Genomic DNA, 13,382 nt, shown 5'->3' with positions numbered 1-13,382 from the left:
CTCCAGCCTGAGCACCATCTGTCTGTTAACACTGTGGACAGGAGGCTGCTTCGCCTGTTGGACAGTTTGACTCCATGCAGCGTCTCAGCAGCAGGAGTTCCCCTCTTTGCTTTTCCCTCTCGTGTTCTGATCATGTGACGCGCTTACAAATATCAACCAAAGATTTTTGGATTGTACAAATATCCTTCAGTCTCCCAGACATGGCCTGTCAATCAATCAGCATAAAATGACATATCCACCATGTTGTTTTGTCCTCTGTGTCTCCTGCAGGTGGACCGGACCGAGGTGATTCGCAGCTGCGTAAACCCCACCTACTCCAAGGTTTTCACTTTGGACTTTTATTTTGAAGAGGTGCAGCGTCTGCGCTTCGAGCTGTACGACATCAACAACAGCAGCCACAACGGCCTGAAGGAGGCCGACTTCCTGGGCTCCGTGGAGTGCACGCTGGGACAGGTGAGTCACCTGGACACGCCTCGCTCTGATGAACCTCATGGAGGTGCAAACGTGTGTGTGTTCAGAGCTGAGTGTAAGAGCAATGTTCCAACACGTGTTGGAAGCTGCACCTGCAGAGTGACCTGATGCATCGTGTTCGTCATCAGGTGGAAAAGGTTCTTTATCTTATAAAACAAACATCGCTTCATGTCTCAAGTCTTAGAAAAAACCAAAGAAATGAAGAATAAAGTCAGCTGAGCAGACAGATTGTGGAACACATGACAAGCAGGTTGGAAATGAACCTCAGTGGGATTCTGGATGGAAACAGAACAAGATTTAACTGAATATTTGAATGTGAGCTTTCTGAGAGATTTTGTGATTTAAATACCAGTCCAGTAAAAATGAGCCTAAAACATCCATCCAGGACAGACTCAAAGCAAACTGAAAGCTCTTCTTCAGCCACGTGGAGGACCTGCATGGTTTTGGTCTCTATTGAAAGGAAACACTTTGAACTTTAATCCCAAGCAGTCAGAATCACTGTAAGTGCTGCTGACAGTGAGTGAAAGAAGTCTGAACACACTGAAGTAGAAGGGTTACATTTCTAAATCGATGCCTTATTAGCTGGAAAACACAGAGCACAGCATGAAGCTTTCCACTACTCCAAGTTCAATATAAACTGATGACAATACCATAAAGACTGAATATTTTCAGGTTTTCTCTGATGGTCTCTCTGGGCGTTCTCCCAAAAAAAAGGCAGTTTATTTATCAATATATATTTATATTCATGACATCTAAATTTTGGCCATCTGTATACATATTTAAGGTATCTGTACTTATATTTGGGCTGTATGTCTTTATATTGAAGCCATGTACCATATTTATCACCTCAAACTGTGTGTAAGATCTCTATTAGCGCTGAAATCCTGGATTTGAGAAGCTGGAGCTCGAAATAATCCACTGAAGGTAGAACTGCGTGTTCAGAATTTCATTGGCTAGTCAAAGCGTCAGTCATCAGCAGGTTCAGTTGCGATTGGCTTGACTTTTGCACGAACTCAACTCTGATATTGGCGGCTCTGGTTGCCAGGCTTCATCAGTTAGGTTTCATTTCAAACCTGAGACTCCACTGAGTAACTGGAGGTAAGATGGCGCCGGTCTGTCTGTTTCCGGAAGTCATAACGCGGGAAACGCAGAAGTCGAGCGGAAGAGAGCTCTTCGCCTGCTAATTTGAAAGGACCAAACGTCTTTCTGTGGATTATTTTCATGTTGTGGACTAAATATTTTCACTGCAGTGGATCTTCTGGACCTTTGTGGATGTTTCAGACCGTTTTTGTCGGAGTTTAATTGATCTGTGGATCAATGAGAGACGTCAGCGGTGAGTTTCCTCAATGTCGCGTCAGTTTTAAAAACGGCTGTTTGTCTGCGGTCGGCGTCTGTTGAGCCTCCTGTTGTGATTGTGTCTTGAAACAGACTCCCCGCTTTCTAACAGTGTTTAATGTGAGTATAAAGGTGAACGTAGCGTCCGTGCTAATAGACGAGATGAACAATAAGAAACGTTTTTGAATGGTGTTTTAAGTTGGATCAAATCTAAACATACAGCACATGTGAGGGTTTCAGTGAATAGTAACACTTGTGTCCAGACTTAAGTAAACATTTTATCAAAGAATTAAATGTAATGTTATGGTTTGGGGGTTTGCTTAATCTGTTTCCTGTTTTATTTTGTTACTCTGCTCATGAGTGGTGTTTCACTTCCTGAATGTCTGTGTTTTCCCGTGTTTGTGATCGTTGACAAAGCTCACCTGTCCCTCATTAATCTGTCCTGCCAGGTGTATTTCAGGGTTTTCTGTGTCCCAGTTCAGGGTCTGCATCCTTCGCAGGATGGATTTGAAGGCCGATTACGTCACAACGCCGCGCGAAGGCCGTCCCAATTCGTCCAAATTCAAAGGATCCTCCAAATGCAGCCGACAAATGCGTCCTCCTTTTCCCTGTATTCGGAGGACGCGTCGCTACTATCCTTCACAGCCTCCCATATCCCAAGATGCTTTGCGCACCGATTGTTTTTATTAACAATGGCGACCTGTTGATATGTGGAGCTCAGTTAACTGTTAGCCTTATTAAAACTCTTCACTTACAAATGGTACAAGCTCGCATGTCAACTAATATCTTATTGTGACTGTGAAGATATTCACATCAGGTCAATTTGTAAGTTGTTTAACAGGCTTCATTTCACTCCTCTTACAAGCGTCAGGAGCTGTTCGGGCGCATCTCTGCACCCCGTACGTGTGTTTTTCCCACGTTAGGAGGGAAGAAGTTATGACGTCGTGACGCAATCAGGAAATGCTCCGAAGGCTAGACCGTCCCATTTAGCGATAGTTGATGCGGCCGACGGAGGAGCTTCCGAAGGACGCAGCCTCCGGGGACCGCGTAGGCTGGGTCCTCCGTAGGCTGGGTCCTCCATAGGCTGGGTCCTCCGTAGGCTGGGTCCTCCGTAGGCTGGGTCCTCCGTAGGCTGGGTCCTCCGTGGGCTGGGTCCTCGAAGGACGCAGCCGCTGAATTGGGACACAGGTCTTTTGTTTACCTTGTCTGTAGCCTTGCAGTCCTTTTCTGTGTTTATTTCCAGTAATTTGGGATTTTTGCTCAGTTTACTTGGACTGGATTTTAATTGTTCCCTGTTGACTTGACTGCTGGATCTGATGTCACATCCTTTAAGCCTTTTGTGCTTTGGTTTCTGTGTTAATACGTTAATTGAGCGGTCTCTGCTCAGCCTGTAGCATCTGTGTTTGGGTCTGCCTTTTCTTTTCCTGTTCCCCCGTAAACAAAGCGTCATGTGTTACGACCTTTGGTTAAGAACGACCAAAAGTGATGGAAACACTCAGCCATGTTTCTGTGGACGGCTGTCTTTGTGAGTGAGGAGACATTTCAGTCCGTCCTCACTGTCAGACAGACCCTCAGTTTGAGGGCTCAGATTTGGTTTTAAGGGTTACGGTAGAATCAGGTTGTGCTAAGGGGCTAGAAGATACAATGCATGTCCTCACAAGGACAGAAGAACAAATGTTTGTGTTGGAGGGACCCACCAGGAAGCTGTCAATCATCACTTTCACCTGAGCGAGAAGTGGAAATGGTGTTCTTTTTTTTTTTTTTGGATGTTTATAATCCTGAAAATTGAACTGATGAAAAGTTGAGCATCACCGAGGAGACAGCACTTTTCTTCCTCAGGGTCTGGTGTTAGATTTGTTTTGGTCAGCAGCTGAGTGAAGAGCAGGAAACGCCTGGGAGGCTCATCCAGCCTGAGCGCAGACGGAGGATCTGACCGCGGGGCCGTTCATCACCGCAGCTGTCAGATGACTGAGATGATGCTCAGACGCTCTCATAATGTTCACAGTAAAGATGAGAATAAAAAGTGAGTGAAGGAAACAAATCATGGATGATTCCTCAGCCTGCAGCACAAACTCTCTTTTCAAGTCTTTTGAAGTTTCTGGATTTCTTTAATGAGAGTTTTTGACTTCGAGCTTCAACCCAGAGCTGCTCACTGTGGAGGAGGAGGAGCATCTGCTGGGACTATTTTCAGCGGCGGATGAATCCATGTGGTGTAGTGACTCTGTGTGTGTGTGTGTGTGTGTTCGTTCATGGTGATGAAGGACCAACAGTGAGGCTCACTGAGGAGTTTGAATGGAGCTCAGAGGAAGAAGATCAACCAGCTGAACTGTTAGCGCTTAGCGGTTAGCATCCACTGCTGCTTTGAGGCTGAACGTGCAGAAAATGGATGATGTCACTTTAAGTTTGTTCTGCCAGTCGAACAGTGTGAATAAATCAGTGTAAGTGTAGTTTGGAGTGAGCGGCGTGATGAACAGCGAGGAGGAAACAGATTCTCCATCTGCTGCTGCTCTCATTAGGAACTGAAATTAAAGCCTCCCTGGAAAGATGGAGGACGCTGACGATTTCCTGCTGAACGCCGTCACTTTCCTGCAGAGGCAGAAGAAGAGGAGCCGAGGCTGTGATGAACAATCAGCAGTCAGGAACAGCCTCCTCCTCTTCCTCTTCCTCCTCCTCCTCGTCTCGGCCTCTGCCAGCAGCGTCGCTCGGTTCGGCTGCCAGCTCCTCGACCGGCCAGATGGCCGACGGAGCGATGGAGGTTTCTGCTAACGGGCCTGGAAGGAGCACTGAGAAAACAGAGGAGCCTCAGCTCCGCCCCGACGGACAGCAGCTTCTCCTCCAGGCTGCTGACGGTGCAGCAGGAAGCTGAAGGAGAGCCGCATCAAAGAAAAACACGTTCCAGTCTGACTGTTGTTTTCCGGCTCACCTGTACCTGTGCAAGCACCTCTACACCTGTGAGGACCCTCAGGAGGACTCCTGCAGAGCTCCTCTTTGCTGGTTTCCTCTTTCTTTCTTTGACATTAAGTTTGTTTCCACTTTGTGACTCTCAGACATTCAAACCTTCATCAGACAGGAAGCAGGATTTTCAGCTGCTCCCAGAAATGTGAAAACTTTCCAAAAAATGTGTGTTTGGAAACGTGATTTTTAAGAAATGAATCAATTCTGCTCTCAAATGAATCTTTCCACGCACAGGAAACTTTCCTCCCGGACTCAGTCGACATGACGGCCTGTACCTTTGGTTCCTGATGCTGCCACACCTGGACTAGTCAGCAGGGACAGATGTGAAGTCCAGGTGTGCCCACAGAACGAGTCGTGGCTCATGTGTGGAGACGGTGAAGACGTTCAGTGTGTCGGTTTAGAGCTGCAGTTTGTCGTTTGCACGTTTGTTCCGTTCAGAAACACTGGGGAGGATTCAGAAACACTGGGGAGGATTCAGAAACTTTGGGGAGGATTCAGAATGTTTGGGGAGGATTCAGAATCTTTGGGGAGGATTCAGAATCTTTGGGGAGGATTCAGAAACTTTGGGGAGGATTCAGAATCTTTGGGGAGGATTCAGAAACTTTGGGGAGGATTCAGAAACTTTGGGGAGGATTCAGAATCTTTGGGGAGGATTCAGAAACTTTGGGGAGGATTCAGAATGTTTGGGGAGGATTCAGAAACTTTGGGGAGGATTCAGAATCTTTGGGGAGGATTCAGAATGTTTGGGGAGGATTTGTGTGGTGTGGGTGAACTTTCTGTGGTTTAATTCTGCTGATCGTTCCATTCTGTGATGCGTTTGAAGGCTCACTGTGCAGGAATCCTTCCTGTCTGTAAGCACAACATCACAACTCTGACTTCTACTGTGGTAACAGTACGTCTACTTCATGTTCTGACACCTGCAGACTGTGCACACCTGTGTATTAACCTGTACTGTGTGTGTGTGTGTGTGTGTGTGTGTGTGTGTGTGTGTGTGTGTGTGTGCGCATGCATGTGTGCGTGTGCTTCCAGATCATCTCTCAGAGGAAACTGTCCAAAGCTCTGCTCAGACCAGGAGGCACTGTGGGCAAAGCCATCATCACGGTGAGCTTCACCTCCTCTGATCCAGAATCAGGTTTTCACACAAGCTTTTTGTGTTTCTGTGTCTGTGTTTTGGTGCATGAAGGTCACAATGAACACCGTCAGAGAAGGAAGGAAATAATGAACAGAAATGTACATACAACATGTTTCCTGTGTGCATGTGGCTCACGGTCATCGCTCCCTACACTCATAGACTGTCATATACACAAACTCACCTGACGGCAGGATGTGTGCACCTGCACGTACACTGATGAGGAGGAGATGAGGTGGTGAGGAGGTGAGGAGGTGAGGCGGTGAGGAGGTGAGGCGGTGAGGAGGTGAGGAGGTGAGGTGGTGAGGAGGTGAGGTGGTGAGGTGGTGAGGAGGTGAGGCGGTGAGGAGGTGAGGAGGTGAGGCGGTGAGGAGGTGAGGCGGTGAGGAGGTGAGGAGGTGAGGAGGTGAGGCGGTGAGGAGGTGAGGCGGTGAGGAGGTGAGGTGGTGAGGCGGTGAGGAGGTGAGGCGGTGAGGAGGTGAGGTGGTGAGGTGGTGAGGCGGTGAGGAGGTGAAACAGTGAGGTGGTGAGGCGGTGAGGAGGTGAGGCGGTGAAACACTGAGGCAGTGAGGAGGTGAGGAGGTGAGGCGGTGAGGAGGTGAGGCGGTGAGGTGGTGAGGCGGTGAGGAGGTGAAACAGTGAGGTGGTGAGGTGGTGAGGCGGTGAGGAGGTGAAACAGTGAGGCGGTGAGGCGGTGAGGAGGTGAGGTGGTGAGGAGGTGAGGCAGTGAGGAGGTGAAACAGTGAGGTGGTGAGGAGGTGAGGAGGTGAAACAGTGAGGCGGTGAGGAGGTGAGGCGGTGAAATGGTGAAACGCTGAGGAGGTGAACTGAAGCCTTCGCTCAGAGCTCTCAGTTTACGGCAGGAAAACTCATCTCTGTCTGTTTGTTTGTCGTTGACTCTCAGACTTTAAACCGTCGTCAGACAGGAAGCAGAATTCTTGGTGCTTCTGTGGTTTTCTGATCCTCTCAGCTGGACTGACTGAACCGTCCTCACGCGGATTTAGTTTTTCATTTTTCATCCCTCTGCGATGTTCCTCTTCACCTCTGTGGACACATGAAACACCTCAGGGGGATTTATTTTGAAAGGATTTCTGAGCAGGAAGCAGAAAATCAGAGCTTTTCTTTCTATCTTTCTTAAAAAGAATCATTCTGTCTTTTGTTTTCTTTGCTCTTTCCTTCCTTCCTTCCTTCCTTCCTTCCTTCCTTCCTCCCTCCCTTCCCTCCTCTCTCCCTCCCTTCCTTCCTTGGTTCCTCTGTCTTTTGTCTCTCTGGACACATCGTGGCTGTTGTTCCCTGACGTTCTGTCACTGAGACGTGTTTCAGATGCAGCAGCTTAACAAGAAGACGGTTTTCTTCCTTCTTTCCATCCTTCTCCCTCTCCTCTCCATCCATCCTTCCCTCCTCTCCTCTTTGTTTGCCTTTCACTTTCCCTCCTTTTTACCTTCTTCATCTTCATTTCTTCTTTCTGTCTGTTCATTCTTCATCACTCTCTTGCCTGTTTCTTTCTCCTTTCATCTTTTCTTTCTTTCTGAACTTCTTCTTCTTCCCTTTCTTTGTCCTCTGCATGTCTGTCCTTCCTGCTTTCAGTGTCCTCGTCTTTCCTTTTGTCTTCACGTCTCTTCTCTCTCTTGTCTTCCGTGTTGAAGGTTGTCCTCTCTCAGCAGGGACGAGTTCTGTTTCTCTTTCCTTCATGTTTTGGTCTTCATGCAGAAACTGAACTTCAAACAGTCTGAGAGGTTTGTATACAAACTGAATGACTCGGTCAACAGATCCCAGGTCAGAAAGAGTCCTGGGCAAGAGCCCAGTCCTGCAGCAGGATGTTGTTGAACGTCACAGATCTGAGGTCAGACAGCATTACTGCAGAATGTTTTTTTCTATCAGTTTGTGTTTCCCTTCATTTTCGTGCCTCCATGCCGGCGACAGCTGCTGCTGGAGGACTTCTGTTTTGGGTTGAAGCCTGGTTCCCTCGTTCTCTCGTTCCCTCGTTCTCTCGTTCTCTCGTTCCCTGTCTGGTGAAGTCTGAGCCAGTTGCTGCTGATTGTGCAGATGATTGACACGTCTTTCTTCAACCACACAGCAACACAGGAGACACTGTGAGGGCGGGACATTCAGATAAACAAAGGAAAGATGTAAACAATAACATATTTATTGTTGACCTGTTTTATCATATGTAAACAATAACATATTTATTGTTGACCTGTTTTATCATATGTAAACAATAACATATTTATTGTTGACCTGTTTTATCATATGTAAACAATAACATATTTATTGTTGACCTGTTTTATCATATGTAAACAATAACATATTTATTGTTGACCTGTTTTATTGGCCTCTGTCAGTGTGAACAGACAACATTGAAAGTCATCATGATGATCAGATACTAAGTAGAAAACAGTCTCAGCTCCACCCAAGACCCCCACTTCAACCACCAATGGATGAGTCCTCACCCCACCCACTGACCACAGACTCCACCCACTGACCACAGACTCCACCCACTCACCAGAGTGTCATTATTCAGGAACTTTTCTTTAACAATGCAAATGATAATAAACACGTCGACTTGGTGTCTCTCTCTCTTTCTTTCTTTCTTTCTGCTCTTTCTTTCTTTCTGCTCTTTCTTTCTCTCTTTCTTTCTGCTCTTTCTTTCTTTCTTTCCTCCTTTTTTCTTTCTCTCTTTCTTTCTTTCTCTCTTCGTTCCTTTCTTTCTTTCTTTCTGCTCTTTCTTTCTTCTCTTTCCTCTTTCTTTCTCTCTTTCTTTCTGCTCTTTCTTTCTTTCTTTCCTCCTTTTTTCTGTCTCTCTTTCTTTCTTTCTGCCCTTTCTTTCTTCTCTTTCCTCTTTCTTTCTCTTTCTTTCTTTCTTCTCTTTCCTCTTTCTTTCTCTTTCGTTCTTTCTTTCTTTCTGCTCTTTCTTTCCTCCTTTTTTCTTTCTTTCTTTCTTTCTTTCTTTCTTTCTTTCTTTCCTCTTTCTTTCTTTCTTCTCTTTCCTCTTTCTTTCTCTTTCTTTCTTTCTTTCTTTCTTTCTGCTCTTTCTTTCTTTCCTCATTTTTTCTTTCTCTCTTTCTTTCTTTCTTTCTTCTCTTTCCTCTTTCTTTCTCTTTCTTTCTCTCTTTCTTTCTTTCTTTCTTTCTTTCTTTCTTCTCTTTCCTCTTTCTTTCTCTTTTTTTCTCTCTTTCTTTCTGCTCTTTCTTTCTCTTTCTTTCTGCTCTCTTTCTTTTTCCTCCTTTTTTCTTTCTCTCTTTCTTTCTTTCTTTCTGCTCTTTCTTTCTTTCTTTCTTTCTTTCTGCTCTTTCTTTCTTTCTTTCTTTCTTTCTTTCTTCTCTTTCTTTCTGCTCTTTCTTTCTTTCTTTCCTCCTTTTTTCTGTCTCTCTTTTCTTTCTTCCTTTCTTTCTTTCTGCTCTTTCTTTCTTCTCTTTCCTCTTTCTTTCTCTTTCGTTCTTTCTTTCTGCTCTTTCTTTCTTTCGTCCTTTTTTCTTTCTTTCTTTCTTTCTTTCTTTCTTCTCTTTCCTCTTTCTTTCTCTTTCGTTCTTTCTTTCTTTCCTCCTTTTTTCTTTCTCTCTTTCTTTCTTTCTTTCTTCTCTTTCGTTCTTCTCTTTCCTCTTTCTTTCTCTTTCTTTCTCTCTTTCTTTCTGCTCTTTCTTTCTTTCTTTCTTTCTTTCTTTCTTTCCTCCTTTTTTCTTTCTCTCTTTCTTTCTTTCTTTCTTTCTTTCTTTCTTTCTTCCTCTTTCTTCTTCTATCTCTCTTACTTTCTGATTTGTGGTTTTGGTGTTTCCTCCTGCAGGTTTCCGTCTTGTTCAGCACCTCTCTGTGTTTCTGTGGTCTCTGAGTTTGTCCCTCAGGTCGTCTCTGTCGGGTCACATGATCGTAACCTGAGTATCTTGGTGTTTGTTCTCTGCACCTGTAAAGTGAAAACATGTCAGGCAGATAAAAGCTGCAGGCTGAAGTTAATCTGAACGTTATCTCCTTCCTAAAATGGAATCTGTCATCCGTCATTGTTGCTGTCAGATGTGAATGTGTTGATGCTTCAGGGGAAGAAAGCAGGAAGACGAGCAGCATGTGATGTTCTAATGAAGGACTCAGACCTTCACACTCTTCATCAGTCTGTGACAGTTTCTTTGTAGGTTCAGATTCATAATGTGAAAAATGATCATCAAATAAGTTCTGATGCAGGATTTAAAGATGAGGCTCAGCAGAATATGAAGTCTTTAAAATGAGCTCCACATTAAAGTGATGAACACGAGTGAAGTTTAGGTTGTTCTGAACTGAGCTAAGATAAGATAAGATAAGATAAGATAGACGCTTTTATCCACTGTGACATACAGATGAGATTTTTATTTATTTATTTATTTATTTTATGAAAGAAGGTGTTCAGTGAAGAGCTTGGTCTTCAGTCTTTTCCTAAAGATCCAGAGGGACTCTGCAGATCGAATGGAGTCCGGTAACTCGTTCCACCACCGAGGAACCACAGAAGAAGAGAGTCTGCTTAGAGAGCAGCACCAGGCGGCGTCCTGGGCAGAGCGCAGTGAGCGCGTTGATCCCAGCGAGTATTTCAAGAAGCAAACACAGTGACACAGAGTCAAAATAAACTGAAAACCGTGTGTGTGTACATCACGTTCTCCAAGTACTACTGCCCACGTTCTGCTGAGAACACGTCACAGTGAGGGTTTGCACCGTTTGATCTGCATGTTCAGTGTTTGTCGTTAATGATGGCGCCCTGTTCTTATCAAAGGGAACTCTGTGTGTGTGTGTGTGTGTGCGCGTGTGCGCATGTGTGCGCGTGTGTATATATATGCGGGTGTGTGTGTGTGTGCGCAGATCACAGCAGAGGAGCTGACGGGGAACGACGACTACATTGAACTCTCGTTCAGTGCCAGGAAGCTGGATGACAAGGTAACAGCTGTGTGTGTGTGTGTGTCTATAGCTTCTCAAACCAAACCTAACCTTCCGAGAAACTCAGCATCTGTTTGGTGAATGTGCTTGAAAACACGAGCAGCAGCTTTCCAAACGTCCTCTCCACTGAACGTCACGTGTAACATTCAGGTCCTCAGTTTGTCTGTCTGTCCGTCCCTTTAAGAATCTGTGTGTGTGTGTGTGTGTGTGTGTGTGTGTGCGTGCGTGCGTGCGTGCGTGCGTGCGTGCGTGCGTGCGTGCAGGACTTCTTCAGTAAATCCGACCCTTTCCTGGAGATCTACCGGCTGAATGATGACGCCACGCTGCAGCTCGTGTACAGGACTGAGGTACAGACACACAGACTGAGACACGCTGTCTTTCTGGGACTCTGTCTCAGTGTTTGTGACGTCAGCTGTTCAGGTTTACAGTAATGATCCCGCATGTATGAATCTGTACTTGTGAGACACAGTGTGTTGACGTGAACAGCTCGATCAAAGACTGAACCAGGATCCTGGTTTTACTTTGAACGTGAGAAACCTGCTGATCCATCTCCCCGTACGCAGGATCCAGACAGTGTGCAGGACTCCCCCCGAGTTCTCCGGGCACAAGATTCAGGTTATCAGTCAGGTTTTGATGTTTACATGAGCAATACATAACCAGGCTGCTCCAGAGACCTGACCAGAACTGGAATACTTCAAAACCCTGGTCAGAACCAGGATCCACTAAAACCCTGATCAGAACCAGGATCCACTGAAAACCTGATCAGAACCAGGATCCACTAAAACCCTGATCAGAACCAGGATCCACTAAAAACCTGATCAGAACCAGGATCCACTGAAAACCTGATCAGAACCAGGATCCACTAAAAACCTGATCAGAACCAGGATCCACTGAAAACCTGATCAGAACCAGGATCCACTAAAAACCTGATCAGAACCAGGATCCACTGAAAACCTGATCAGAACCAGGATCCACTGAAAACCTGATCAGAACCAGGATCCACTAAAAACCTGATCAGAACCAGGATCCACTGAAAACCTGATCAGAACCAGGATCCACTAAAAACCTGATCAGAACCAGGATCCACTAAAAACCTGATCAGAACCAGGATCCACTGAAAACCTGATCAGAACCAGGATCCACTGAAAACCTGATCAGAACCAGGATATCTGGTACCTGATAAACAAGTTATTGTGAGATTACTTAAAATCAATATGATCTCATCTTAGCTTCAGTATGTAAATGCATCACTCACCAAAAATCTGTCTGTCTGTCTGTCTCTGTCTCTGTCTGTCTCTGTCTCTGTCTGTCTCTGTCTCTGTCTGTCTCTGTCTCTCTGTCTGTCTGTCTGTCTCTGTCTCTGTCTGTCTCTGTCTCTCTGTCTGTCTGTCTGTCTCTGTCTCTCAGACTGTTATGAATAATCTCAACCCGGTGTGGAAAACCTTCAAGGTTTCTCTCAACTCGCTCTGCAGTGGAGACCATGAACGCAAGCTGCAGGTACACACACACACACACATACACACACACGCTCACTCACACGCACACACACACACACACGCTCACTCACGTGCACACACACGCACACACACACACACTCACTCACACGTGCACACACACACACACACGCTCACACGCACGCACACACACACACACGCTCGCTCACATGTGCGCACACACACACACACACACACACACACACACACACACACACGCTCGCTCACACGCGCGCACACACACACACACACACGCTCGCTCACACGTGCACACACACACACACACACACGCTCACTCACACACACACACACACACGCTCGCTCACATGTGCGCACACACACACACACACACACGCTCACTCACATGTGCGCACACACACACACACACACGCTCGCTCACACGTGCGCACACACACACACACACACACACACACGCTCGCTCACACGTGCACACACACACACACACGCTCACTCACACACACACGCTCGCTCACATGTGCGCGCACACACACACACACACACACACACTCGCTCACACGTGCGCGCACACACACACACACACACACTCGTTCACACGTGCACACACACACATGCTCACACACACACAAACTTTGCGTCTCCTGTGTCAGTCGATGCGTGCTGCGGCTCCAGTCTAAATGTGGACGCCTGATTGGCTGCAGGTCAAACTGTTGGCGTAAACACGTCCGAGCTGATTGACATTTATTGATTTCTAAACAGTAAATGATTCGATAAAATAACCACGAGCAGACACAGGAAACCGTGTAGAAAATAAGACACGTATGACGTCAGCGTCACACGCAGAGACCTTTCAAATGCACTTCAGTACGAGCCGCTCGTCCTCAGCAGACGCGTCCTCTGCCGGTCAGTCCTGTGACGGACTAATGAAGCCGAGTCTGTAACGAGCATCGGCTCCATCGACGCTCCGGTGAGGACCCTGAGAGAGGAGAGCACACTGAAGTAAGCGTCTCCTGAAACGAGACAAACCAGCGTCTGCGGTGGTCTGGAGAGTGAAGCGGGTCACTTCCTGCCGCCTGTTCGCTCTGCGCTCCTGTTGTTGTGCTTCAGGATGGATGTTTGCCGTTCGTGAA

The 13,382-nt window shown here is 46.4% G+C and overlaps 1 protein-coding gene and 1 long non-coding RNA gene across 3 annotated transcripts in view; both read left to right on the top strand.

The window, feature by feature from the left end:
* The window catches only part of cpne4a (copine IVa), a 53,608-nt gene that overhangs the window by 17,410 nt on the left and 22,816 nt on the right, over positions 1 to 13,382 (top strand). The window contains exons 3-7 of one of the 2 annotated variants that reach the window (XM_076737048.1): positions 271 to 453; positions 5,791 to 5,862; positions 10,706 to 10,780; positions 11,044 to 11,127; positions 12,188 to 12,277. In XM_076737048.1, the coding sequence (XP_076593163.1) occupies positions 271 to 453; positions 5,791 to 5,862; positions 10,706 to 10,780; positions 11,044 to 11,127; positions 12,188 to 12,277 (504 nt within the window). Of the gene's footprint in view, positions 1 to 270; positions 454 to 3,479; positions 5,096 to 5,790; positions 5,863 to 10,705; positions 10,781 to 11,043; positions 11,128 to 12,187; positions 12,278 to 13,382 lie in introns of those variants that run through there. The other variant, XM_076737049.1, reaches the window with a different exon arrangement.
* LOC143324500 (uncharacterized) lies at positions 6,162 to 8,214 on the top strand. Its single transcript, XR_013077468.1, has 2 exons — positions 6,162 to 6,512; positions 6,561 to 8,214. It is a non-coding gene; the product is annotated as an uncharacterized LOC143324500 (long non-coding RNA).

This window comes from Chaetodon auriga, chromosome 8 (genome assembly GCF_051107435.1).
Source record: "Chaetodon auriga isolate fChaAug3 chromosome 8, fChaAug3.hap1, whole genome shotgun sequence".
Taxonomy (NCBI): domain Eukaryota; kingdom Metazoa; phylum Chordata; class Actinopteri; order Chaetodontiformes; family Chaetodontidae; genus Chaetodon; species Chaetodon auriga.
Note: the sequence above shows the minus strand (reverse complement) of the source record. Positions and strands in the feature narration are given on the sequence as shown.